Raw genomic sequence first — 27957 nt, 5'->3', positions numbered from 1 at the left:
ATTCCTCCAAAAGAAAACACTTTTTAAGAAGATTCGGCATTCGATAATCAAATGATTTCAGATGAATCGTCCAATCTCAATTATACGGTTGAGATATATATAACAATTTTAAATTTCATGTAAGAAAAAAAATAATGATGTCAAAATTTGTGAGAAAGAAATTTGACTGGTATTTTTAAAGAAATATGAATATTTTTTGTTCAAAATTTGATATTCAACTTTTGCCATGTCACATTTTGAGTCAGCCTGTCATTTCATGTTGGGATGAAATCTATGCCTAACGCATTAGACCAAGTCGGGCTGGTGTCGACCCAAAATTATGATCGAGCCAATTTTGAAATCTTGGCCCGACTTACGGGTTTAAAATGGATGCCCACAAGAATATATTGCTATTAAAAATTAGGATATTCAACGAACGTTCGGACCTTATCGGGCATACTTGAAAATTTTATTATCAATCCGGGTCAGACTCAACTCAATAAAGGCTATTTTCCCCTGCTGCTTTTCTATCTGTACCACGTAGGATATCTTTTGCATAAAAAAAAAAAAAGAAAAAAAAAAGAGAGAGGAATGGTCGAAAAGTCAAACGTCAGAGTTTTAAAATATATATAAAATAGAAAAATAGTGTGTAAATAATGGTAATGCTTTTATTTAATATGATTTTCCTTAGAATCTAATCTTGATACGTATAAGCCTAACCTAATCGATTATCAATCGTGTCATCTCTCGTTAGTAAATAATGATAATGATTGATAGCAAACAAATCTATCAGTTTCTACAACAGTGGCCAATCAGAAGCTTAAATTAAAACACAGGAGAAGAAAAACTATATTAATACATGCAGCGGACCTGAGACTTCTACGAAATTCAAAGCTGCTTAATGATGACGTTTATTGGCTTTAAGGTGATCCAAAAAGTTATCCATGCACAAGCTCTGTTTTTCCTTGTCACCAAACAAGTTGCTCATTTCCTTGGCTTTCTCCTTGTAAACCTTTCCTTCTTCTTCCAACATAACCAGACTCAGTGACTCAGCAACTGAGTTCCTTGTGAACGATCCATCGTCGTTGTTCCTCGGTATCGGATACCCAATCTTCTTCTCCTCCAAAACCTTGGCGTTTCGACCTTGGTCAGCAAAGAAGCTCAATAGAACAAGAGCCTTACCAAACTTAAGCGCCTCAATCACTGAGCTCCAACCCGAGTGAGTCAAATATCCTCCAATCGAGTCATGGCCTAAAATCTTGAGTTGTGGCACCCAACTCGTGCATACTACCCCTTGTGCTTTGGTTCGCTCCAAAAACCCGTCAGGCAAATGAAGCGGATCAGGGTCGAATGATCCACGATGAGTCCTTAACACCCAAAAGAACGGTAAGCCGGAAAGCTCTAACCCGAGTGCTATCTCGGTCAGTTCATCTTGACTCAACTTTGCTTCGGTACCAAATGCTACGTACACTATAGACCCTCTCTCTTGCTTGTCTAGCCACTCTTTAATCCACCCCCACGTCTCTGTTTCATCAACAGAGTCATCGTCTAATGGAGCAATGAAACCAACAGGAATAACGGGTTTCTTATGAAGATCTTCTGCAAGTTTTAACCATTCTGGTTCAAATTCAATGTGGGTTCTGATAGATATTATATCAGCGCCTCTAATGCTTCCACGGAATCTATAATATTCCGACAGACGAGATCTTGATTCGTCACCGACTATGGCATCAGTAAGTTTTATTGCCATGAACCGAGGAGATGCCGCTGTGGAAGGGAACGGGACCCACTTGGGTAGCACCGTGTAGTCTTCGGGGGTTTTCCGGTAATCATCATCTCCTAAAGCAGGACAGACACAGCAAATAGTTGCGGCGAGGAAGGGACTGAAGTACACAGTCGGTATATCGACTTTCTTGGCTATTGCCGGTAACCAGTAAGGGACATAGTCGTAGATAATCCAGTCCGGTTTGTGAGTTATAAGGAAGTCGGTCAATGGCTTCTGGAGAAGGTCGTAGGCGTTTTTGAGGTACCCGACACCATCAGGAGGCAAGTCAACGGTGGCCTCTGCAGTCTCAGGCAGATTTTTGAGGTGGGGTAGCGGCAGTGCGACGAAGTCAATGAGAGGAGACAAGTGAGGAGGGAGTTTTGGGAGACGATCAATGTTTCTTGGAGTAGAAATGAAGGAGACTTTGTGACCCTTTTCGGCTACTAACTTAGAAAACTCAAGGAATGGGAGCATGTGACCAAAGGCTAGCCATGGAAACATCGCTAAGTGGAGCTTTCCATTCTCGGCGGCCATGGACTTGATGGGAGTAGTAGCTAAGTCTGCCTTGATCGCTTAAGGCTTTTAAGGGGAAAGTTGTCATTGAAGTATTTTATTCATAATGTAAAGTATTAAAGAGAGACATACAACGCACACTTCAACTAATCCAAATAATTAATTGATATTAGAGATTTGCTTGTCGCGGATGGATCTCTTGCCTTTAGGGTGTCCATTTTTATCCTCACTCGTGCATCATGAGCAGAAATGTGGATGCCATCAATGACATGCAATATCGGAACGACTTTCTGGATCGGTTGCTCGATTCTGCAGAAGTCTTAGTCGATCAAACTATGGATCAAGACATTATTTTGTCTCTACACAAATAGAAAACATGAGTTTTGGGATCCCCGAAATGTACCTCATGAGGATGCTCTGATGCTCAAGTTAGATTTGCAGACAACATGACTAGTGAGATAGCTCGGTATTTAGAGCTCTCTCTTTAGCTGGTAAAAAGTATTGAAAAACTGAGATATATTTACTTGACTGGAAATCCTCTTTTATATGAATTTCGAACTATTGATCTTCCTTTATTGCGAGTGTGATTTGCGGGGTGAATTTAGTATTAATTTCACCTTTAAAGGGGGAGTTGTAATACCTTAATTAATCAGATTTTCGCTGTCGTTGAATTATTTTATTCATAATGTAAAGTATTAAAGCAATAATGATGGAATCTCGCGGCATATACTAGTCCAAACAAGATAGACAATACAACGCACATTTCAACTAATCTTTTATTAAATCTAAATAATTAATTGATATTAGAGATCTGCTTGTCACGGATAGATCTTTTGCCTTTAGTTTAGGCTCAAGCATGTATAAAATAAAATAAAGCTCCCATGCTTGCATTAGAGACATAAACTGCAAAATGATTTATGTGACCATAACGATAACATTTTTGATTGACTGTTCAAGCCTTTAAGGGTAATGGGGAATCTGTAGGAGCAATTTTTATTATCGTTGAAATGTCAACTTTGATTACGTGGAGGCTCGTCTGTACTTTTGAATCCTGCAAGTATCACAACAAGAATAATTGTGAAAGCTCTCAGACCGGACTAGGGGGTGCCAGTAGCAGAGACTCTGATGATCAAGTCAGTGGTGATCGAAGGTGGAAAACTGGTGATGGCGCAAATGTTTTTTGGCTGAATATTTAGTGAAGGGTAGGAAAAATGTATGTCTCTGGTTTCTAATGTTTTAATCCCCATCTCCAAGGTAGGAGAAGGGTATTTGTATGAGAGTGAGGTTTGTCTCGGAAGTCGTGTCACCAACTTCTGTCCTTTTTTGGTAGAGCCTAGGGTATAAGTGTGTAAAGTCAAGCATAACGGATGTGTCAAGGTTGGTAGACGAAAAACAAGATGGGAGTGTCAGGACATATGATGGGGGTTGGACACGTGTTGGCCACGGAGTGGAGGATCAAAGTGAGCAACCATAAATGACTTGATATCATATAGCTGAAAGAGCATACCTAAAAATATGTACGTGTCAGGTTCAAGGGAGCAAGTGCGAACTGGATTGGATATACTTTCTAGAAGGAGGATATTTATGAGTCGGCTTGACGCCTCCATGGCCGTGGTGCCACTGAGAAGATAGGAGATCCTGTCAGGAAATGACATCCTGCATACAGTAAAGCAGATATCAGACATGACGTTAGCCCACTAGTGTCAGATGTGGCGTCAGGGTCTATGTTCATGGCCATGTGACTGACCGGAGTGTTCATAGATGAGACTTCATGGGTTTCGTGTGGGCCATCTCGTGGGCTTTGATAGCAGCTGGGCTCATGAAATGGGTACGTTGAGCTTGGGCTCGTTACTAAATGGCCCAATGGGGCCATACAATTTTTTATTACTACATAATCAAACTCCTGCACTTGGTGATTTGTGAAGGAGGTGAGGAGCTTGACTACTGGAACTAGTGGAGCTCCTCAAACAAAATTACATAAACGATATCACAAATCTTTATCAAAATTATCAAAAAGCAAAATAAATAAAAAAAGATATAAAACCAACTTGAGTAAAAAGATTATATTGGGTCCACACAGCTGCGCTCTTTATGAACCATCTCACTTAATGGTACTTGAGCCCATAAAAAAACTTTGATGGTAGATTGGGGGAGGGACAGCCTTTACTCTTCATTTTTTAATCCCTTTTTACCCCTTCTTTCGATGAGGTAGTGGAAGAGAGGAAGGGGTATAGTGTTGAGAAAAGTCTCACGTGTCTAAAATGAAGATCTAATAGACATGTTATAAATCCATGAGTTCCTTGACTTAGTAAGAAGCGTTTTAAAGCCGTGAACCCTAAAAGGTTTTGGATGTGGAGAAATTGGCTCATCCAAGCTGCATTTTACTAGATAGAAAGATTGTTGTCCGGAAAACATTGTATTTGTGAAATCCTAGATAGATTAATATATGTTCGGACAGCTCCTCGAGCCGTCCGAACAAATAGCGTGGATCTGCAACTTACGGGACACTTGTTTAAATAGAAATTTTAGGATTCTTTTGAAGGAGGACTGACATGGCCACCTCCTAGAGAGAGACACAGAGATAACTTCTTCATATAGTGAAATTGGATCTCTACCACCCGTAAACGTACGTCATTGTGTGTCAAACCACGTATATCGTTCTGTGGTGCCTCTTTACCATTTTGATTTTGTTATTGCTTGATTCTCTACAATTACTAACTTGGATTATTTGATTCAATCAATCAATTTCGTGCTATTGTCTGAGCCCTGTGATGGGTTCGGCTTGGGAAAGCAGATCATATCTTATAGTCAAGTTTGAGCAAGATAGTCGACTGGTGTTTCCTAACATATGGGGGGAGAAAACAAACTTATGGAATTTTACCTCAAGGAAATGGAGAGTTGAATTTGCAAAATGTAAAGGGTAACATAAGACAAACAGGAACTATATTATTATCACCCTTAAAAATGCGGTACCCCTCAACAATAAGCTTAAGTCAGCATCACAATCCTAGTGATAACTCCAACCTGTTCAAGGACCATGCAATTCTATGAAGCCTGAAGGCTTACAGATGATTTTATTTAAAATGTTAAAGAACTGATCACATGACAAAGAGCAGACTGCACAGGAACATATATTCCAAGAGAGAATTTAATTTCTTCAGGGTTTAGAACATAGATTTCTATTACTTTCTTCCACTTCTATAACTAGAACTCTACTGGTAATGTTATAATCATCGGCGATCACTAGCCAAAGAAAGATGTGCATCTACCACATCATCTCCACCCCACATGCAAGTCTTCTATTCATCTATCGGCCCCCGCCATAATAGACCAACTCATAACCTTTTTTCCTCACTCCACAAAAACAGGTTCCCACAATTAAGATCAAAGCAGTTCACGCAGAAAAGAAATATATTACTGCCCAAACATGTACACAAAACTTCATGCCGCCCGATGGTGGTATAAGAAAAAGGCAATAATGCAGCATCATGACATAATTTCTCTCCACGGTCAAGCAAATATTCAATGTTCATTGTGCCATTTAGTAAAAGTATCATGAAGACAATCTTCATTTAGGGGTCTGAAATTATTGTTAAAAGATAACATATAAATGTCTGCTCTCGGAAGATATTAACTTCTCAGTAATAAGGCATGTAACGCGACAGCCTTCGAAACCTAGGAACCTTCCTGGAAAATCAAAGAAAAATGAAAACAACTAAGCAATTAAAATCGCAAAGATAAAACATGCGTCAACATGACGTAGAAAAGTAAAACAAAACAGACTAGCTAGGAAGGGTGTTCCATACCCATAACCATAAGGGGAGTAGAAATACGGAGGTACATATGGTCTCCTGGATCTGTATCCGGCATAAGGATTAAAACGCCTTGGGCGGTACTGCTTCATCCCAGGAACATTTGTTCTTTTTGCCGAAACCTGAAACGTTTGTCAATTGAATAAAAAACAGAAAATTTAGGAATAATAAATCTTATGCCTCTTGTTTGGCAATAAAAGACAAAACATTGCATCTTTCCAAGGGAAGTTACCTTCAACTGACGGCCATGTAGTTCAGATTCATTCAACACAAGAGCCTCCTGAACAGCTTCCACTTCAAGAAATTCCACATAAGCAAAACCCTTTGGCTGCCCAAACTTATCTGTGAGAATAGTCACTCTGTTCACAGTGCCACAAGATTGGAAATGCTGCTGCACTTCTTCAGGAGTGCATGAATAATCAACCTGCAGGACAATTGAATCCAAAATTTTGATGAAAATTGGATTAGCTTGACATCACATATGTAGCTGATCAAAGATGCCACCAGAGAACATTTTTAATCCTAAACAGCTTTCAAGCCGGTAAGAACCTAGATGGAGCCATGATTACCAGCGCACTTGCTATGCCAAGTTGCCACCAGATTTTGTTAAGGACAAAAACAAATAAATATGAAAAACACAAACGAAAACTATCCATTGCATGTCAACGCACATGTTTTAAGATTTGCCTCTTACCAGGCAGGAGGCACATTACAGGTCCTAATATACTTTAGAAGTTTGGAGTTAAATTTCAATGTTTACGCACATACAAACTGCTGTTGCCATAAAAATAGGAGAAATATCACTTTTACCTTTCTGCTGAGTAAATTTTTTCTAGTCAGCACAGCTTTCTATTAAAGTCTATCAACTCATTTCACCAAGAGTTAGAGTAGTAGTTACTACTCAAGTTTCATCATTTAGTCAGACTGCTCTTTAAAATGTGTTTCATTTTGTTAAATCCACTACTACTCATAAGCATGTTCGAGATCACCATTGCTTTACTGAATACAGCATACCAAATTCCCAATAACTGCTGACTAATGTGATTCCCAAGAGCTCGTCAGCAAAAATGACTCAAAACACAACCTTTCACAGTTTACGATACAATCATATTCACAAATTATGGCGTTCTTTTAATTCCTCAAGAGCAAATTTATTGATACTAGGTTCTGCACAAAATTTTGGGAGAGTAATCTATTTTATCCACAACTTCAAATCGCCCCAACACCCACTTGACAAAAGATGAAAGGGAAAAGGTAAACAAAAGAACATGTCTTAATTCAATCGAATGGGAAAAGAGGTTTTAATAAACCATGTCATTGTTTGTCAAAATCACGGCAATCTTCAAGATAACATCTGAAGTAATGTAATTAGAAGCAAATTGCAAAACAGTACGACTCCAATGCACCAAAATCTTAATAGAAGATTTCTAAAGAAACAGAGGGGGAAACGGGTCATACACCAGAGGAATAGCCAGAACTGATGAATTTTTTTCCAATAAGTGACGAACCAAAAAACTAAAATGAATGCTTGAGATTTTAGAAAAGCATATCCAGTCCAAAACATAGTTCGTTTAAAATTTGTTCCATGACCAATGGCAATAATATAGAGAGATTCACTACGAAAAATTCATATAACACTAATTATAAACGTGAAAATAATACATAAACTATGCATCAGGTAATTTCCACCCACATTAGCAGTCATTTCCTATGCAGGAAGGAAATTCCTATTAATTAGACAGCTACATAACAATGATGTTTTTTGTCCCATAATGAAAAAAAAAATCCAAGAAAAAAAGACAAGTACAAAAGTTTTCAGTCAATCTTACTCATTCTTCTATTAAATTGGATAAAAGTGTTGGTTGACAAAAGATAAGGTCACAAGAAAGGAACATTAACAATCTTACGATCTCATCATATCTGCTGCTCAATGACCACCCTCTTCAGGAGTGCCAACGACCACCACTCCAGTAGCATCCAGTATCCCTCCATTCTTGAAATAAGACAAAAGTTTGTCTTGCAGCTTTTTTCGCATTCAAAGCAGCTCAACTTACATTGCGCACTTGAATCCATTTCAGAAACAGTCAAAATAGAAGCTCCAATTCACTCCACTTTCCCAAATACAACATTTGCTCTACAAACCATTCCCTTTTATTTTATTTCCATTACACTTCATTCTTTTTTTGTTTTCTTTTTCCTGTTTCATTTTTTTTACCAGGAAATTCTTTTTCAATTTTTCTTTCTCATCTCTCATTTTTCTCCTCTTTTAACTCCCCAAATTTTTGAGAATTTTTTCACATTTTCTTTCAGAGAGAAATTTTGATCTTTCATTTTTTTTTCATTTGTTTCTTTTTTCCCTCTCCTTATTTCTTTGCAAATTCACACACAAAGTCTTTCTCATTACAATGCAATCCTATCTAACACCAGAATAACTTTGGCCCAACCTCAGAAAATAGTGTAACTATTCCAGCATTACTAAAAGAGAACTCGTGGAATACCGATTACGAACCCTGCGATCATAGTGAGACATAGAGTCAACCATGATACCAAACACCAAGTACCCAACATCCAGACCAGAAGTTAAAAGGAAGGGAAAAAAAAGAACAGTGTTTTAGTTATAAAGTAAATCCCAACCATATACCCTAAAACTCAAACTCAAAATTAAACAGGCAACAATAGAAGAATACCCAATAATTCTTGTAACTCATATAATCCCTAAAGCAAGAGGAAGTTAACAAGGAATAACCACATACTTATCGGAAAAGGGATTTTGATATTAAAAAAAAGTGAAGTTTTAGTTCAAAATAAGTAACTTAATGCTTTACTCTTGCTGCGAATATCTATACAATCTACCCAGAGAAGTTAGATGAAAAAAATAGCAGGACCAAATTCTCCACTTATATTAACCTTTATTTTGAATATGAAGCAATTGAACAACTATTGCTTTCATTTTCTACTCCGCTAAAAGGGGAAAAAAAAAACCCTCAATTGAATGATTAATAGAAAACCTTTCCAGCAATTGCAGTGGAAGTGTGGAACATAAAGGACGTGGCATACTGACAGCAGCAAAGGTGTGAAGCGCAATGGCTGGATGAATACTGGATGAGCACAAGGGAGAAAATGAACATGATAATCATGTTATTTAGTGATTCTTCAAAATGTGAACTGCTCACCTTTACCCGAGTATTAGAAACATTGTAGACAGTGGTCACAGACTACCTTTTTTTGGTTGGTTCTATTTTCCTAAAATAGTCTCCTGACATCCGACAGTTTACCCTTTATTCTTCTTCAAACTCCATAGATCAAAACCTGTTGCCAACAAACTCTTTTGCTAAAATATTTGAGTCCCAGACAGCAAATTCCATATTTCTATTTTCTAGTATCACAGTTACAATCATCACTCACTAGAACTAGGTGCTTAGATTGCTCAGGCTAGAATGGCCATTTAGTTTGCTCATATATAATGCCTGGACACCCATTATTTAAGATAAATGAGAATGATAACCCTAAAACCGCTTTCCACTCTTTACATTGGAAAGGAGCATATGAGGACACAAACACCGAGTAATAGAATTGGACTCGCAAGTACATGCCCATCTGAAGTTCTGAACCATTGAACTCCCAGAGCCGCTTTTTACTCCTCAATTAGTCAGAATACAGGTCTTCCTCACGTGTCCCTTTCTCTCCCTAGTTTCTGCTGTAGTTGTTGAAGGTAATGGGTAATGGTGTTGAATTCATTTTAAGAGGTGCAGAAAAAATGCCAAAATTCTTCTCCCGTTCTCCTTCCTCTTGTAACTCTCCTTTTTTCTTTTTCTTTTTCAGTTCTCCGGGTTTCCATTTGCCCTGATTTTTCCATATGGCAGAAATCATGCAGCTATGGTCTACAGAACAATAGAATGCAAAATGGGAGATACAAAGAAGGTACTGTCTTTTAGAGCACCAAAAATACAAGCTCCTGATATAATAGAACTCTTCCACAATACGTCTAATATGATGAATTGATACATACCATGCATCAATATTAAGTGAATCTAACAACAATGCTCTAGAGTCTCAGCTGCTTCAAGGGTTATCCAGGACAAAAAATGAGGATCTACCAAACAGTAAGTGCAACCCTACATCTACAATAGAAATACAGCTCACGATGCTGAAGTAAAAGCAGACACAGTTACCATAACCCAATTCATTTTTCAAAGCTAAGATATAAAACTCTTAATCGTGACTTCTTTCAGGAGGTTAAAATATTGGGAAGTTGCAAGTGCTCCCATACAGTAAGTTATTTCACATAAATACTTCTTATCTTATTTTTGTATCGCAAGTCCAACAATCCACTAGTCTCAATCTAACTGAATAAGGTCCTCTTTTTTCAAAATTTAATTGTGTTCTTTTACATGTGTCCAGGGGTATACAAGATACAGATCCCTAAAATTGTTCCAGAATTCAATTGCTACAGCTTCAGCAATGGAGCCCATAAATCCAAACAATCCACAAGATTAAGGGAAATGCTCCATGAGAAATATCCAAATTAACACACCCCAAAGTCCATATATGTTAATGCATATTTTCACTGCTTCACAAAACACATATCCATAAACATATAAAAAAGATCTTACAGAAGGCAAAATTTATACTGCTTGACCAACGGAAGCAAAACCCAACAGTCCAACAAATTAAGAGCAACGCAGCCTATGAGAACTATCTAAGAAAAATACCCTCAAACCCTAACCATATTCTCCACGAGTCACAATCACTAAATCACATGGTACAGCTCTAATTCCTTTTAAGTTTTACCAAAGGCGATAGTAAACGTAAATATAAAAGTAGTATGATCTTGATCTTGGATGTACAGAAAAAATTTATGAAATTATTCACTCGATACTTCCACAAACATCAGTAACTAGAAAGCAAATGTACTAGTGGCAAGACACAGTTTGCTATTCCTAATATGAATTACAACATTATCCAATGGAAATAAATCGACTAGCTTAAACAAAGATGGGCTTTCTCAGAGTTTAGCGTGATTTCCCTCTAGAAGAAGTATGGCATGCACACAATTACCAAATAGCTTACGTTGAAATAACCGCAACCTTATACTGACATCATTTATTATATCTACATGTGTATGTATTACCTGCAACTCATTCAGGCTCAAAAGGATTCCAACCTAAAAAGGACATGCATATTTCATAACGTATACAAGTTTTACTTCAGATGGCAGGTAAAAATTTTAGAACAAGAGCCTCCATGCGCCTCACTTCTTTTCTGGATAATGCAAGAAATGTCTTAAAACCTAAAGAAAGTATTTTGGCATCTCAATGCTTTGATAAAATATATCTGGGCAATAAAGAAAAGAAAGTAAGTCAATGACCCAAGCACATCAGCAATTTTCAAATGTGCAAAGAACTTAGATAGAACCAAGAGAAGGTAAACCCAGTTTAAGCAGAACCAAAAAATTTACGTAGATTTGCACCCAACCATGCACACATGCCTACATGCAAGCTTCCCTGATTGATGACCGAATGAATAAAAACATTGTAAGCAATAAAGCAACAACAAGATCATTAAAGTAACAAATACTATTTCTATTTCCTGAAACCTAAAAGGGGAAAAGATTATGTTTCTCACATTGCCAACAAATACCGATCTTGAATCTACTTCCTCCTTGTTTGCATTAGCAGCTGCACTAGCAGGATCTGTTCCAAAGTTACATCCAACAACATCCATAAAATACATTATTAATCTTAAATTGCCAACATACAAGGGGAAAAATTAAATTGAAAAGGCCGAGAATAGAAATCAATATAATTCTAATTAGCCGTTCTAACTTCTAAGAGTAAATCGGAATTATAAGCATATAGCTTATTCGAATTACGCCAACAGAAAAGGTCAAATTCCGATAGCTCCTCAGTTGGTTGCTATTCGGAAGGCTTATCAGGAGCAGAACATGGAATCGACACTAATAATCCTAGATCCGAAACCCTAGAAGAAAAATAGGGAAAAGATTTTAAAGAAACCTTGAACAGCGCCCATTTCTTTCTCCACCTTCGCCTGCATCTCGCGGAGAGCCGCGGCTTCCTCCTCCATCTCCTTCAACCTCTTTTTCATCTCATCCAGCTCTTGCGCCTAATCACGTTCAAGGTTGAACGTGCATAGACAATACAATTTTATATCTATCATCTAATCGATCAACCAAATTTGGTTTCCGGTTGTATACATATAAGCGTATGAGAGTGGATATGATTCATATGAATATACCTTGACGGCGTCATCTTCTGCGGCGTGCATATCGACATCGGCGTTGTTAGGGTCCATATCTCCCTCCACGTCTGGGATTTCTCCACCGTACACCTCATGCTCTTCTTCCTCCATCCCTCTCACTCTCTGTCTCTCTGAGAGTGTTTTCTTTCTAGAATCTGGAAGCTATTCGTCACTCTCAGTGGGATTCTCCCTTTTCTTTCCTTTATTGTGGTAGCAAAATCGCAACCGTCCAATGATTAAAAATAAAACAGAGAAATCGTAGCCGTGCAGAGAAGACGCCTAGAGCTTTACAACTAAACGACGTCGTTCCGTTTAACGCAAACGCTAACCGAGTCTAAATTAGTAAATTCCTTTGCAAGCATTATTGTCTTTCTAATTTTAGTTAGAAAAGGTCGCGCGGGGGCCACAAAATATTACTAATTAGAACTTTCGAATTTATATGATTTAGTCTCTGAAAAATTCATCACCAACCATTATCCAAATAATTCTATGATATAGGTGTTGCTAACTTAAAAATTAATTTTCATAATGAGGGCCTCACCATATGAGGTGGATGAGGATAAAATAAAGCGAAAGACTCCAACATAATATTGAATATTTATTTGTTTTCGTTAAAGATGGGGTGTCAAAAAATCGTGAAACTCAAACTAATCGATTGATTGATTATTTTAAAAAAAATTTACAAAGAATCAATCGAAATAACTAAAATAATCATCGATAATTGATAGATTATTCGATTTTTTTAAAAAAAAAGAAAGAAAGATCCAATAACCGACGGTTTACGCTTCTAGTTAAAGATATTTGTGCATTGGATTACAACTTGAAATTAAGCACGATGTGAAAAGACTAAAGAGTATGTTTGGTGAGAGAATGGAAGCGACGCCGTTTTATATCCAAAAAGGCGTAGCCCTGGCCCAATAGAAAGAAAGACAACCCACCCGAGACATACGCACCGCTCCATCCCCCGACACCGCGATTGTTGTGGATTTGAACTTTATTAATTTGTCAATTATTATTTATTATCGAACACGCTCACATGTACCCCCACATTGCTCTCCAGCAAATCCGCTCACGCCACGTAACAAATGTTTATGATGACACCATACGTAGCATATTCCACTGGTGCTTTCACCTTAAATACTGTGGACCACGACATACTGGATTGCACCTGCTTCATCATTTGCCTCGCCTTTCCCCTCAAAGCTCTCTGCAGCAGAAGCCACTGATCTCAACAAAGGAGAAATAAGAAGATAATAAGAGGAGATTATCAAGTTCAGCCAGAGTTTATCGCGAACAGAAATGGCGACCGGAGGAGGATACGGAGACGCGTCGCAGAAGATAGACTACGTGTTCAAGGTGGTGTTGATAGGGGACTCGGCGGTCGGGAAGTCGCAGATACTGAACCGTTTTGCAAGAAACGAGTTCAGCATCGACTCCAAGGCTACCATTGGGGTCGAGTTCCAGACTCGAACACTCGTTATCCAGCACAAGAGTGTCAAGGCCCAGATCTGGGACACCGCCGGCCAAGAAAGGTACTCTATCCTCAGTATCTTGTTTCTACGAGTTGCTGAGACTGGATTTCCGTGATTTTGTGCTGGATTTACGTTTTTTACTTCAATTAGGGGGTGATCTAAAGTTAAATCTGACTTCTAATATATCCGTATGAGTTGTTGATGCTTGATCAGTATGAATTGATTCAATTGCTCACTTGATGAGTAGTTGATGTGGTGCCCAGAGATAAGTAACTTCTCTAAATCCTGGAAGTGATAACTAATGTTTCAGAAACTAAGCTTTCTTTTGTCATTGTTAATTGGCTGGGTTATCTAGAGAGCATTGGTTTGTATTGATTGGTTAAAACTCATTGCGCGTGAAGGCCTGATCGAGAGACTCGTTACTGACATTGCACCCACAGTTTATCTGTTCTACTTTGGTGTTGTTGCATGAATTTCTTTAGGACCTTTGACTTGGTCACACAGGCAAACATGTATAAGGGTTACAAAATCATACTATTTTTGGTCACATGTATACAAATTATTGTCATACAATATATGACCAACCATGAATAGTTAAAGCCGGTAATATCGGCACAGGCTTATGCATAAATCATTGATATGTATACATTATGTATACTATTAGTATTTTTTATTTGTTGATGCCTCATTCTATCTATGGATCATATTTGCACTTATTTGGACCCTTTTTATGATGGATGGTGCTGCATAGATGCTGTAAATCAATAAATGGCAACCATATTTTTTGGTAATATCAAAGGCAATTGCCACAAAGCTTGATCCTGTCTAATAATCTTGAGGTAATGTGTCCATTTCTTTTTTTTTTCAAGGTTTGGTAATCAGGCTGGATCAAGTCAGTGAGTTTGGCATTGAGTCATTTCCCAATGTAGCTTGGCAGAATTGATATCGTACTTTACTGAATTGTAGAGTGGTCCTATGTGACTGAATTGAACAAGCCGAAGGGTTATTATCTGATAAGCCTTTCAGTCATATAATGATATGCATTACCTCAGTTGTACTATGTTTCTGTTCTGTCTATGTTATTTTTTATTGCTGCTCACTAGGTATTGAGTAACCATAGTTGCGTGCCTAAACCTAGGCAGAAGAAGAAAAGCATAACAGCTGCCTAATTGTTGAAGTTATCCTCTCATATGTCACCCCTAATATTTTCCTTATTTACTGATGTCAGATTTATTTTGGACCAAACGTATTATTCTTGTGCATGTAGTGTTGTATCAGTATTTGATATGGATATCGTGAATAGATACAGGGCTGTCACAAGCGCATACTACAGGGGTGCCGTTGGGGCAATGCTTGTTTACGACATTACAAAACGCCAGAGCTTTGATCACATCCCCCGCTGGCTAGAGGAGCTGCGTAACCATGCTGACAAAAACATAGTTATCATTTTGATTGGGAACAAATGCGATCTTGAGAACCAACGAGCTGTACCTACTGAGGATGCTAAAGAATTTGCTCAGAAGGAAGGACTGTTCTTCTTGGAGACCTCGGCATTAGAATCAACCAATGTCGAGTCTGCTTTCTTGACTGTATTCACAGAGATCTTCAACATCGTGAACAAGAAGAACCTGACTGCTGGTGAAAATCAAAGTAATGGAAATCCTGCGTCACTGGCTGGTAAGAAGATCCTCGTTCCTGGTCCTGCGCAAGTAATTCCACAAAAGAATAATATGTGTTGTACATCATCATGAGTTGGTGAGACAAGTTTCTATAGCCTGGAGTTCCTCTATCTTATGATTCCTATAGCAATTTTTTGGATGAAGGCGTGTTGTATTTTACATTACCTTAGCATAGTGTTGCATGTGAGGTAGTTGATTTAAGGACAAAAGGTTGAAAGGAAAGCTGAGTTGCACATTCTCTTTTACTTATTTTGCTGATTGCAATTCAATAGTATCTGCCTTTTCTGACTCTGTAGAAGCCTGGTAGCCAGTCAAGGTTGAATGTCACAAGAAATGGGCGTGCTTCAAATGATTTCAGAATATTGAGTTCCATTTTGGTGTGTTTATTATACTGAACCAAAAGTGTGCACTTCTGGATTTTATGGCTTATACGATGTGTCGTATGAACTAGATATACGATACCTTACCCACATAATAATTATGTGTGTGTGTAGCGGGTGAAGAACAGACCAGATACCCACATGATATGTGAAGTGGCTGGTTGAGAGTAGATAAAACGAGACCTATTATGTGAAGAGGAGGTTTTCAGGAATTGAAATTTAGCTCTAATTACTTTCCGAATGAGTCCCAGCAGCTTTTACATGTCCACATGAGAAAACAACAAAATAGTGACTAAGCAATAAACTTGGATGTGATGAGATGGGCGGCCCAAATACCCTGCGATATCAATTTGATCCAAAAGGGAAAAATTGTCTATCGAATAAAAAGAGAGTATCAACTCAAAATTTTGCAATTGACTCAAAATCAGGTTGCCATTAAATGGTTTTGATCTCCGCAACCTCTTCTTTCCCATCCATATCCTGCACTTCAGCTTCACCATTGATTTCCTTTGGTAATGAGCTCTTATCAGTCTCCGTGCATGCAAAGAGTCTTCCTAGCAGTTCCTGGCAGTCAATTGCAGTGACCATCACACTCAAACTGCCCCTACCCTTCCAGCAGCCAATCGCTATTGTTGATGCATCTACTTGTATAGGATCTGATGAGGCTTGGCCATCTGCAAAGAAAGGATAATAAGGGAATCTATACATACAGGCATCCACGCTGGTTACATCAACTATACGAGTACAAGTACCTTTTCTCAAAACTATCACGCAGCAACCCATCATTAGTTTTGATGCTTTCTCACCAAACTCTGCATCAACAAAGTCTGCAAACTTGATAGTTTTGTATTGCAAAAGATGCTTGAAGTCGACTTGGGATGCGCAGAGGATCTGTTTGGTGACATATGGGAGAATCACTGGCAACCCTTCGGAGGATATCCGGAAGGCACAGGGTGCAGATGTTCCTTCCCTTGATGTTTGTCGCTCCTTTCAATTTAATAGAAGAAAAAAGCGTTCAGAGGTCAACCTAAAAGTAATTCTTCCATAAATAGCAGAATAAACAAGCTTTGGCAAGCATCAAGCATAAGAAATGACAATTTTGTTCATTCCAGGAACTGGGATGTATATCATTTAACCTCATTCATGGTTCTGTGTAGAGAATTGACAAGAAGCCAAAGAGGGAGAAAACAAAAGTGGACTAGTACTATCATTTTGGATCTTGACAGCAAAAAAAGAAGAAAAAAGGCAGAGCAGGAAAATGTGCAGGTACACTTACAAACATCTTGAGACCAACTGAAGCTATCTTAAGTTGTTGCCCAACAAGGAAATTCAGCTCCAGAACATCCTTGACTGATTTTGAAACATAATAAATTCTCTTCACATGGTTATTATCCATGTTTCTTGATATTAGGTGGTCATTGAGTGGAAACGACTCATCAATACCGTAGAATGTCTTTATGCTGTTGATGATGGCTTCATCTTTGAAGAAAATAACAGGGTCAACCCCTTTCCATTTGCCTTGAATTTGTAGCTTCCTCTTCCCTCTAGCTTTTAAAGAATCACCTTCCCCACCAACTGCCACTTGGGTTTCCCCTGAATCTTGTTCTTCACAAGTATTGCAAGGATCAACTTCCAAAGCACTTACATCTGTTTCTTTATCAACTAAATCAGCTTCCGAAGATTTTTCCTCTCCACCATCTACAGTATTAAGTTCGACCTCATCAATATCTTCCACAATATGATCTGTCAAATTTTCTTCTGGTTCATGGTTTTTAGAGGACACATTCTGCTGCATCTCACTAGGTTTTTGATCCTGAACTGCATAGAGGAAACGGACAAAGAATAACCAATTGGATTTAAATGTTTATTGAGAAAAAAAAAAGGCAGCATCAAGAAATAGGGGGTCGGGAGAAGCAGGACCACAACCAACAACTTCACTTCCATGAATTCTTAAAGTACCTGGAAAAGGAGAAAGCTTGTGGAGGACTGCAATGAAGAAAGCTCCACTGTTCTGATCATGAGGCACTATCCTCATACAACGCTCTAGTGGGAGATCAGAAATTTCAATGTCTGAGTCATTGATCACCAAATCCTCAACTAAATCGAACCCATCTTCAGATTCTAAACTAGCACCATTATCCTGCCCAGCATCCTTGTCAGATATGACATTATCACTTCTCCCAGAAGGAAACATGCTGGGAACAATCCCATTTCTTCGGAATTTGCGGACGTCTTTGTACGAAGCTAACCAGAGGCCCTTGTCACGCACCTGCAAGCAGAAATAACAATAAGATTTAATAATTATACACAAATAGATGAGCTGACAGCTATATAAGCTCAGTATTTGGAATGGCAAGCCATTTGGCAGAGCTTGAGCCAGTTTGACATAGTTTGACATATGATATAATATAGTGCCTCTGATTATAAAATCTTATTTCCATGTTGGGCAGAGCCAATTTTACAGATTTACTTGCAACATAAATTGATTCTCGAGACTTTGTTTGAACCATCGATCAATTATGATCATTTACTCATCACCAAATATGATACAACATATTCTACAGCAACAGCATCATCTTCAAAGTCTTTCCCAAACATCACATGAATACACTAAATTTCTTATATATCATGGTTCAATTCAAAGCTCCACTCTCCACTAATCCACATTTATTAATATCATGGTTCAATAGAATTCAAGACTCCACTCTCCACTAATCTATGGTGTCCATATCCTTCCATCCACGTCTTCTTTCTCAACTTACGCACTGGATTGCCAAAAAAAACTAGTACATGCCAAAACCATTTAAACCAATTTTTTGCCTTTAAGTTTGATCCATACAATCTCTTTTTTAAGCGTTTATTGATGATCATTCTTACCCTTACTGTTTTATCATTTCCAGTGTGCCAAAATTCATAACTTGTTTTTGAATCACTAGATTTTTCACCAACCCATTATGTTAATGCTATGTCCAAGCATGGTATCTGCTGATAACATTGGTAAGAAGCAAAATATTCTATGCATCAGAGAAACTGCGCAATGGAAATGTAGAAGATAAATGTACATATAAAATTACAGAAACCAAAATCTTAAAGTATAACGATAATATTTCTAACATTAAATTAAAAATGACTTAAGAATGAAATTGGCAAATAGCCAACCTTCCATTTTTTGAGACCAGGGCGGCGAACAAGTTCTGGAAGCTCACTAGAAACATCAATTAGCTCTACAGAGCCTCCACATTTCCGCAGAATCTGAAGAAAATGAACATTAGTGCCATCAGAAATTATCAAGAGAGATGTGAGCAAAAAGGGGTGCAAAGATGTAGAAACAAAATGGCAATAGCATAAATCTAGTTAAGACATTTTCTTTCTATTGACTGGCACACGTTACCTCAGCAACCACAGCCTCATTCTCAACTGGATTCATTGAGCAGGTCGAGTAAACCATCCGTCCACCAACTTTAAGCAAAGATATTCCTGGACGATGAATACAAGAGCTGTAATCATGGCACTTTGCACTAAACAGAACAAATAGAAACCTAAAGGAGTTCACAAAATTGACTTTCTTTCGATTTTTCCCAAACTTGAATCCATTCTCGTTTTCCTCTTTCAGAAGTGAGATATCTAGTTGGGTTTTCCACCAGAAAGGACTTTTATAATTTATATAACCACCCGAAATAGTTCTTCTGTTTGCTTCTTTTTCCCCAATTTTCTCAGCACTGATATTTCCTTTCTGAGATTCAGACCCCACATCAACAATTCAAGGAAAAATTTAGATACCCACTGGAAAAGAACGAAGACTCTTTATTGGACAAAGAGACCTTAGAAGTGTGGTCAATGGGGGCAGTGTCACTTAAGGTATTCACTTTATCCAGCAAAGATTTTGATTTGGAGATAGACGTATTTGTGGAGTTTTCAAAGACTTGGTAGAAAGCAAATGAGGTTGTTGTTAGAGAAGAAAAAGATTGCCTATGGTGGAAGTAGAAGAGGAGAGGGCTATTCATGGTGATTCGGTGAACACCTATGTTAAGTATTTGAGAAGCAAATATGAGGCAAGAGGTGGTGGAAACTTTCCTTCAAGAGCTATCAAGAAAATTTTGACACCACCATCAATTATCAGGTGCCAGGTGGGAAGTAGCATGGCATAGAATTCTAAGTTCTAACAATAGATAATCTCAAAAGGAGGAAGACATATCATCGTAAAGATACATTTTTTTATGCAAGAAAGAGGTAAAAGAATTCTCAACCATATTGTTCTTCACCGAGTGGACTACAGAACTTTGGATTATCATAAGAACCATGTGGCCATTCCTTGAGCTACTGCAAGAACATCTAAAGAACTGATGGCTTTTTCTACCTGTCCATGCTTGGGAATCAGCAAAACATAGTTGAATTATTGCCCCCCTGGTTACTGCTCAACAACAAGGATGGATAGGGTTTTTAATGGGATGGCATCTTCCTTTGGAAATATAAAAGGTACTTGGTTTCACAACCTGTTGATCAGGTACAGTGGGATGGAGGAGAGATTTTTATGCGAGAGAGTGCATTTAATGTAATGTTTTCACCAAGTTGGCTATTTTCCATTCGAAAAAAAATCAAAGTTTCTGCACCAGTGTGTATGAGTTTACAAAGAAACAGAATGTCATCTTCAATTACATGAAAGATAGACAAGCTCATGCATATGACGAACTTTCAGGTTTTACGGTTGACTATTTCAAACCATATTAGCCATCAGTATTGACTTTTGACATTTTCAACCAATCAAGTCCATTCTCACAGGGACTCAAAGAAACTGATATCACAATCGATTTGCAACAATGAGAAAGTGATTTCCAAATGGAACTTTGTAAAACCAGGTGCCAGGTGGGAAGTAGCATGGCATAGAATTCTAAGTTCTAACAATAGATAATCTCAAAAGGAGGAAGACATATCATCGTAAAGATACATTTTTTTATGCAAGAAAGAGGTAAAAGAATTCTCAACCATATTGTTCTTCACCGAGTGGACTACAGAACTTTGGATTATCATAAGAACCATGTGGCCATTCCTTGAGCTACTGCAAGAACATCTAAAGAACTGATGGCTTTTTCTACCTGTCCATGCTTGGGAATCAGCAAAACATAGTTGAATTATTGCCCCCCTGGTTACTGCTCAACAACAAGGATGGATAGGGTTTTTAATGAGATGGCATCTTTCTTTGGAAATATACAAGGTACTTGGTTTCACAACCTGTTGATCAGGTACAGTGGGATGGAGGAGAGATTTTTATGCGAGAGAGTGCATTTAATGTAATGTTTTCACCAAGTTGGCTATTTTCCATTCGAAAAAAAATCAAAGTTTCTGCACCAGTGTGTATGAGTTTACAAAGAAACAGAATGTCATCTTCAATTACATGAAAGATAGACAAGCTCATGCATGTGACGAACTTTCAGGTTTTACAGTTGACTATTTCAAACCATATTAGCCATCAGTATTGACTTTTGACATTTTCAACCAATCAAGTCCATTCTCACAGGGACTCAAAGAAACTGATATCACAATCGATTTGCAACAATGAGAAAGTGATTTCCAAATGGAACTTTGTAAAACCAGGTGCCAGGTGGGAAGTAGCATGGCATAGAATTCTAAGTTCTAACAATAGATAATCTCAAAAGGAGGAAGACATATCATCGTAAAGATACATTTTTTTATGCAAGAAAGAGGTAAAAGAATTCTCAACCATATTGTTCTTCACCGAGTGGACTACAGAACTTTGGATTATCATAAGAACCATGTGGCCATTCCTTGAGCTACTGCAAGAACATCTAAAGAACTGATGGCTTTTTCTACCTGTCCATGCTTGGGAATCAGCAAAACATAGTTGAATTATTGCCCCCCTGGTTACTGCTCAACAACAAGGATGGATAGGGTTTTTAATGAGATGGCATCTTTCTTTGGAAATATACAAGGTACTTGGTTTCACAACCTGTTGATCAGGTACAGTGGGATGGAGGAGAGATTTTTATGCGAGAGAGTGCATTTAATGTAATGTTTTCACCAAGTTGGCTATTTTCCATTCGAAAAAAAATCAAAGTTTCTGCACCAGTGTGTATGAGTTTACAAAGAAACAGAATGTCATCTTCAATTACATGAAAGATAGACAAGCTCATGCATGTGACGAACTTTCAGGTTTTACAGTTGACTATTTCAAACCATATTAGCCATCAGTATTGACTTTTGACATTTTCAACCAATCAAGTCCATTCTCACAGGGACTCAAAGAAACTGATATCACAATCGATTTGCAACAATGAGAAAGTGATTTCCAAATGGAACTTTGTAAAACCAGGTGCCAGGTGGGAAGTAGCATGGCATAGAATTCTAAGTTCTAACAATAGATAATCTCAAAAGGAGGAAGACATATCATCGTAAAGATACATTTTTTTATGCAAGAAAGAGGTAAAAGAATTCTCAACCATATTGTTCTTCACCGAGTGGACTACAGAACTTTGGATTATCATAAGAACCATGTGGCCATTCCTTGAGCTACTGCAAGAACATCTAAAGAACTGATGGCTTTTTCTACCTGTCCATGCTTGGGAATCAGCAAAACATAGTTGAATTATTGCCCCCCTGGTTACTGCTCAACAACAAGGATGGATAGGGTTTTTAATGAGATGGCATCTTTCTTTGGAAATATACAAGGTACTTGGTTTCACAACCTGTTGATCAGGTACAGTGGGATGGAGGAGAGATTTTTATGCGAGAGAGTGCATTTAATGTAATGTTTTCACCAAGTTGGCTATTTTCCATTCGAAAAAAAATCAAAGTTTCTGCACCAGTGTGTATGAGTTTACAAAGAAACAGAATGTCATCTTCAATTACATGAAAGATAGACAAGCTCATGCATGTGACGAACTTTCAGGTTTTACAGTTGACTATTTCAAACCATATTAGCCATCAGTATTGACTTTTGACATTTTCAACCAATCAAGTCCATTCTCACAGGGACTCAAAGAAACTGATATCACAATCGATTTGCAACAATGAGAAAGTGATTTCCAAATGGAACTTTGTAAAACCAGGGAACTACAAATCCATTCGGAAATATCTATTAAAAGGCTTTCCATAGGTTACCTCGCACGGCTATCTGAATTTGAAGACTATGAAGCCCATTTCCCAATCCTGCATTCCTGTATAAAGGACAACAGTTTTATCTACCAAAAGCTGATTTAAAACATAAATGAATATGCAACAGAACAGGGAACAATGAAAATAACCATTTTCTCCAGATATCTGGAGCCTTGCGAAGCGTACCATCCCCACTACAGGGAACATCACATAAGACACGGTCAAAGAGAAGTTGACTACTGTTAGGTTCACATTCTATTCCCATGTCACATGCTTTTTTGCTTAACCGACACCCTGGGAAGTGCTGAGCTTCATGATTCGTAACTATCAAATTCGCAGTGCACATTCTTTTTGTTTGGTGGATGAGAAGATTGCATCTCTTCACATCAAGATCATTTGCTATAACCTATTAAGAAAAGGAAGATAAATCAATTTTCAAAAAGACTGGAAGATGTGGAGTCATGTACAGCGTACTAGGACAAGATTATAGTCAAAAGCAGAAATAAGGACGTTGTAGCTACCAATATATTCCCTAAGATACAGAGCATATCGAAGATAAAAATAAATAAAGATCAATAGCATTGAAACACAAGTAACTAAATGAAACAAACCATTCCATCGGGCAGTAACCCCGATCCCATTGACTTGTATATGATCTCAAGCAATTGGAAAGTTTTTGAACCTGGTGCCGCACACACTGCGATAAAGTAACTAGCTTGTCAGGAAACAACATATTGAGCTTTGATAAACTATATTACTGTTACTGCAGGCTCATGTGGCTCATCACAAAGTATTTGTGATTTAAGCTTTGGCGATGATGACGATGACAACACAGTACAAGTTTCTTAAACCGAAACCTCATAAACAATGCAACAACAATTTTCAACATGGTTGCAAGAAAACTTTTCCTCCATCTAGAAATATCTTTTGAAGCTCAAAGGTTTGAAATCAAGGAAGTAGTATCATCGGTTTCGAAGTGATGATACACTACTTGCACTAGACATTAAGAGAAACGTGTAATTAACTGTAACATAAGTTGCTTACTATCGAGTACAAAATGATCTGGACGTACATCCAAGAAGAGAGGAGGCACCTGCAATGGAAACAATCAAGAAGTCATAAATACCTACCTTTACGATAAGCAACCTGGAGCAATCTGAATATCTTAAAATTGCATAAGATACGACAACAGAAAATTAGCATAGAAAACCAAAGAAGTAATGATGGCTGACCATGCTAACAGCCTCCTGTCTATTGATGTTTCCAGTTTCATTTTCTAGCTTCAAGAACTCATGGAACCTACATATGAGTTGAAAATGTGACAAAACAACATATAAGATCTCCTCCGATCATTCAAATCGGTAAATTCCTCAGCGAACAGAAGCAGAAAACAGCCTTTGCAGCAACTATTATGTCCATGATGTAGTTATTCATCAAATATTAAGTTAATATATCTTCATTTTAGGGAATGACATTAATAGTGAACCAATCACTTGCAAAGAAATTTACAAGGATGAAGCAAAGAAGCAATTCATTGTCTAATACAACACTCAGGAATGCTGGCATGCATACGAAAATTGTCAAGATAATGGTGGTGAGCGAGTGACGGGATAGAGCCCAAGAACATTTTTATCCAATACCATCTCGCATCTCTTGGTGACACTAGCAGACCTTTTGGCGATGTGAAAAGTATAATATCCTATTACTGCTATCCTCTTTACAATCATAAAATTAGCACATTTTTTTTTTCACTTTTCCATACATATAGTCAAAAATGTATTTATCTCCACAAATTATATGATTTACCTCTCAAGAGTTTGGTTCTTCCTAAGCTGCATTCGGGAAAAATTTGATTGCCATGCAAGATTTTCAGGGTACCAAGGCAATGGTCTGATAGCCTCCACTTCATCACCATCAATGGACTGCCAAAAGGGTGATGAAAAATAGGAAGTTAAGGACCAGCATGAGCAACATAATTATCATATAATTGGAATTAAAAAATGAATGGTGTAACATACCTCAGCCTGGAGAGATATCATAAAGTCGTTTTCTAACTGTAATCGGATGTCCAAACAGAACTGGCTACTGCAAGGTAGGAGAAGGGAATTGGCACAATGAGTTTACAACTAAGTAGAAACTCTCAAATATTGCATCGTGTAAAATCTATGAGCAGATATTGAATTCGCAGAAACCAGTGAATAACGAACTTTATACTTACTAAAATTACAAATAAAATAGTAGTTTTATAGAAAATAGCAGAATCCACAATCTAATCCACTATAAAGATTGCTACATCAATCTTTTCTTCTTGGATCAAGAGAGAACTGGGGAAGTGCATCCAGTTCATAATTTCATTTCATAAACCAAAAAGGTTCATATGGATGTTTGCAAAACATGGTTTTCAAAAATTCAACTCTCTCTAACGCCACATTCTAAGATTTTTAACATCCAATTATCAACGCATTATCTACTCAAGCATCCAAAATCGCCTTTCATTTAGCACCTTCAATTATTGTTCCATTTATCCAATAAAAAAAAAAGTAAAATAGCATTCAATTCCTTCCTTAAACTCTTCCTCCGCTAATATAACTATGTAAATAATATCAACAACGGGCATTCTAACTAAACTAGTAAGCCTACTTGGCCATTCTTATTGTTTTCTTTACTTTAGTTAACCATACCAGAATTCCAAGCTTCCAACGCACAGAACAAACTAACCTCACCTTAAAATGCACCGCTTCTTATAAATTTTCAAGCTAAACACAGTAATATCAATACGAAAAGACATTAATGAATAGTTAAAATCAAAATTTACCTGGAGTTTATCCTAAAAGCAGCAGGTAACTGCCTTCGAAGAACTTCTATGAAAGTGTCCCACTCTTCCGGCGCTACTATCCCTTGCTCCTACCATCGCAATCCCATAACAATCACAAAGAAAAAGACAAAATACACAGAATCACGCTCATGTATTCATGATATGTAGATATAAACCTTGTAGTACTCATCGAAGGCCGGGTTTTGGGTGGCGAAGGGTTGCCAAGAGGGATCAGCATTTGAATCTGCGGATGGATCGGTTTTTGGGCGCTTCCAGACATTCTCTCTGTTTTCTTTGAAATCCTTCCTCTGCGTGCGAGACTTGTTCCAGTTCCTTCCTCTTCTTCCGCCGCCGCCCATTGTCAGCTACCTCCTGCTGCTAAATTGCGAACTCCTTGTTGGCGCCTACTCTTGCTAGGCTTTCGCCTCCCTTCTTTTCAGTTCTGTGCCCGTGAGCTCGAGAGGTCCAACGTGGGCTGGGCCCTTGGGCTTCAAAGGTTTTCTCAGTGGGCTTCTCCTCTGGGTTTGAGATTTAAGCCGATGTAATTACATTGACGTCCCCGAGGGCCCAAATCCAAAGGCACAGCCCAGTTATATTACATATAATTTCTTATCGATAACTATATTCTGATGTTTTATCTTTATGTAATCGGCTGCCCACTATCCATGTATTTTTTTTATGGGATTGGGATATGTCAAAGGTCACCGACCCTTAAAAAGTAGGGCAAGATCCATTAATTTTTCAATCGAGCCGCTGGATGTTTGACACGTGTCCCCCAATTGAATCCGAGATTTGTAAGGCCAATATGTCCTCTTCTTTTTTTCTTTTTTTTTTTTAATGTCAACATCTAGCTTAGTTCCCCCAATTTGGACAACATTGAAGGGGATAAATCATAAAATTGGACCACTTTAATGACAATGACTCTCTGCCTACTCGATCAACTTTAGACTGTGTTACAAATCGGATACTCGTAAAAATATCGCATAAATTCAACCATAATAACTCGAAGAGGTATTGTTCGATTTGGGCTTAAGATACACATGGTTTTATCTTTAAGATGACATTTAAAAGGATTAAAGTAGTCTCTTAGTAGCGATATTATATTTTTACTTATAAATTATATCGATCTTACCTCTAAATGATGTGAGATGCAAGTCTTAGCATACTGATGTTTATAAGAAGTTGGATCTGATACCAAATCTCAATGATGTTTATAAGATGTTGCACATTCTACTCAATTCCCAATTTGGGTAAAAAAATCATGTGTTGAGAGTGGTCACCTACCATTACAGAAAATAAGAAGAGTTTATGTTACTCAATAGTTGATATTTTCTTTTTGAAGGTTTAAACACAACATTTCATTACATAATAGCAAATGTTATTATTGATCACCAGGTTATACCGAGATGTACATTTTTTTTTAAATACCATTGAGAAATTTGTTTCTCATTGGAATTGAACTTTGGACACGCATATACCTAACCCAATCGATTACCAATCGAGCTCTCGCTCATTGGTTACACCGAGATATACCTAAATTAAGTATTTAATATATTGGTGAGTAAATATTTGCAAAGAAGCGATGTAAATGTAGAAAATAAGACTATAAAAACGTGATATATTGTGTGTGTCGCAATTGATGACGCACCTTCTCTACCAATTACATCCACTCTTGCCCCTTTTGTTATCACAAAATCCTCGTCCCTCGTCAACTTCTTGTGCTATCAAACAAATGAACAATAAAAAATCTCTCCTTTTTCGGATATGTAAGGTAAGCCTCTCATATATCTTTATATAGCTCGCATTGTCAACACTATAATCGTACATCGGTCTAACATAATCCCAATCAAATGACGTATGCTTAACAACGCGTTTTTTAGGCCCTACCGTGATAAGATGACCCATGAATGACAATAAATTCAAAAATTGAATTTTGGAATAGTCATTGACTGTTCATTCGAGTCCACTATATGCTTGAATTGACCATGTTAATAGGCAATAAAATCAATACTTGTGTCTTTTGCTTGGAAAAGCAACCATTTATTATCTTGAAAGAATTTGTATTAAATTATACATTTTAGGGACAATTGGCATATCTATAGCTAGGGCTACAAAAAATTCGAAAAAAATCGAACCGAACGATTAACTAACTGACTAATCAATTAAATTAATGT

General features: G+C 37.7%; 4 protein-coding genes and 1 long non-coding RNA gene across 6 annotated transcripts; 2 read left to right on the top strand and 3 right to left on the bottom strand.

The window, feature by feature from the left end:
• Window positions 1-737: 737 nt before the first annotated feature.
• Window positions 738-2419, bottom strand: LOC119990024 (UDP-glycosyltransferase 91A1-like). The gene has a single exon (XM_038835837.1). It carries the CDS (start codon window positions 2276-2278, stop codon window positions 878-880), a length of 1401 nt encoding a protein of 466 aa, XP_038691765.1. The 5' UTR covers window positions 2279-2419; the 3' UTR covers window positions 738-877.
• A 3295-nt stretch (window positions 2420-5714) lies between these two features.
• LOC119995033 (polyadenylate-binding protein 2-like) lies at window positions 5715-12515 on the bottom strand. The gene is made up of 6 exons (XM_038841391.1): window positions 12325-12515; window positions 12084-12192; window positions 11695-11762; window positions 6302-6493; window positions 6064-6191; window positions 5715-5944 (listed from the first exon to the last, which is right to left on the bottom strand). The coding sequence occupies exons 1-6, from the start codon at window positions 12436-12438 to the stop codon at window positions 5896-5898; spliced, it is 660 nt and encodes a 219-aa protein (XP_038697319.1). The 5' UTR covers window positions 12439-12515; the 3' UTR covers window positions 5715-5895.
• Window positions 12516-13494: 979 nt separating this feature from the next.
• On the top strand, window positions 13495-15769 carry LOC119990536 (ras-related protein Rab11D-like). Of its 2 annotated transcripts, none has more exons than XM_038836516.1 (2): window positions 13495-13859; window positions 15109-15769. In XM_038836516.1, exons 1-2 carry the CDS (start codon window positions 13627-13629, stop codon window positions 15548-15550), a joined length of 675 nt encoding a protein of 224 aa, XP_038692444.1. In that variant the 5' UTR covers window positions 13495-13626; the 3' UTR covers window positions 15551-15769. The 2 variants fall into 2 exon arrangements, with proteins under 2 accessions (XP_038692444.1, XP_038692436.1); XM_038836508.1 differs by having other exon boundaries at window positions 13502-13859; window positions 15103-15769.
• Window positions 15770-16239: 470 nt separating this feature from the next.
• On the bottom strand, window positions 16240-26209 carry LOC119990528 (RNA cytosine C(5)-methyltransferase NSUN2-like). Its single transcript, XM_038836496.1, has 15 exons — window positions 25960-26209; window positions 25784-25872; window positions 24987-25053; window positions 24775-24890; window positions 24201-24267; window positions 24013-24061; window positions 23580-23665; window positions 23118-23374; window positions 22975-23030; window positions 19250-19335; window positions 19018-19110; window positions 17818-18127; window positions 17135-17676; window positions 16611-16845; window positions 16240-16532 (listed from the first exon to the last, which is right to left on the bottom strand). Exons 1-15 carry the CDS (start codon window positions 26140-26142, stop codon window positions 16294-16296), a joined length of 2475 nt encoding a protein of 824 aa, XP_038692424.1. The 5' UTR covers window positions 26143-26209; the 3' UTR covers window positions 16240-16293.
• On the top strand, window positions 19354-22966 carry LOC119990550. Its single transcript, XR_005466063.1, has 3 exons — window positions 19354-19978; window positions 20715-22186; window positions 22923-22966. It is a non-coding gene; the product is annotated as an uncharacterized LOC119990550 (long non-coding RNA).
• Window positions 26210-27957: the final 1748 nt, after the last annotated feature.

The sequence above is a fragment of the Tripterygium wilfordii genome, chromosome 3 (genome assembly GCF_013401445.1).
Source record: "Tripterygium wilfordii isolate XIE 37 chromosome 3, ASM1340144v1, whole genome shotgun sequence".
Lineage (NCBI taxonomy): Eukaryota > Viridiplantae > Streptophyta > Magnoliopsida > Celastrales > Celastraceae > Tripterygium > Tripterygium wilfordii.
This window is presented reverse-complemented; position numbering and strand designations above follow the sequence as displayed.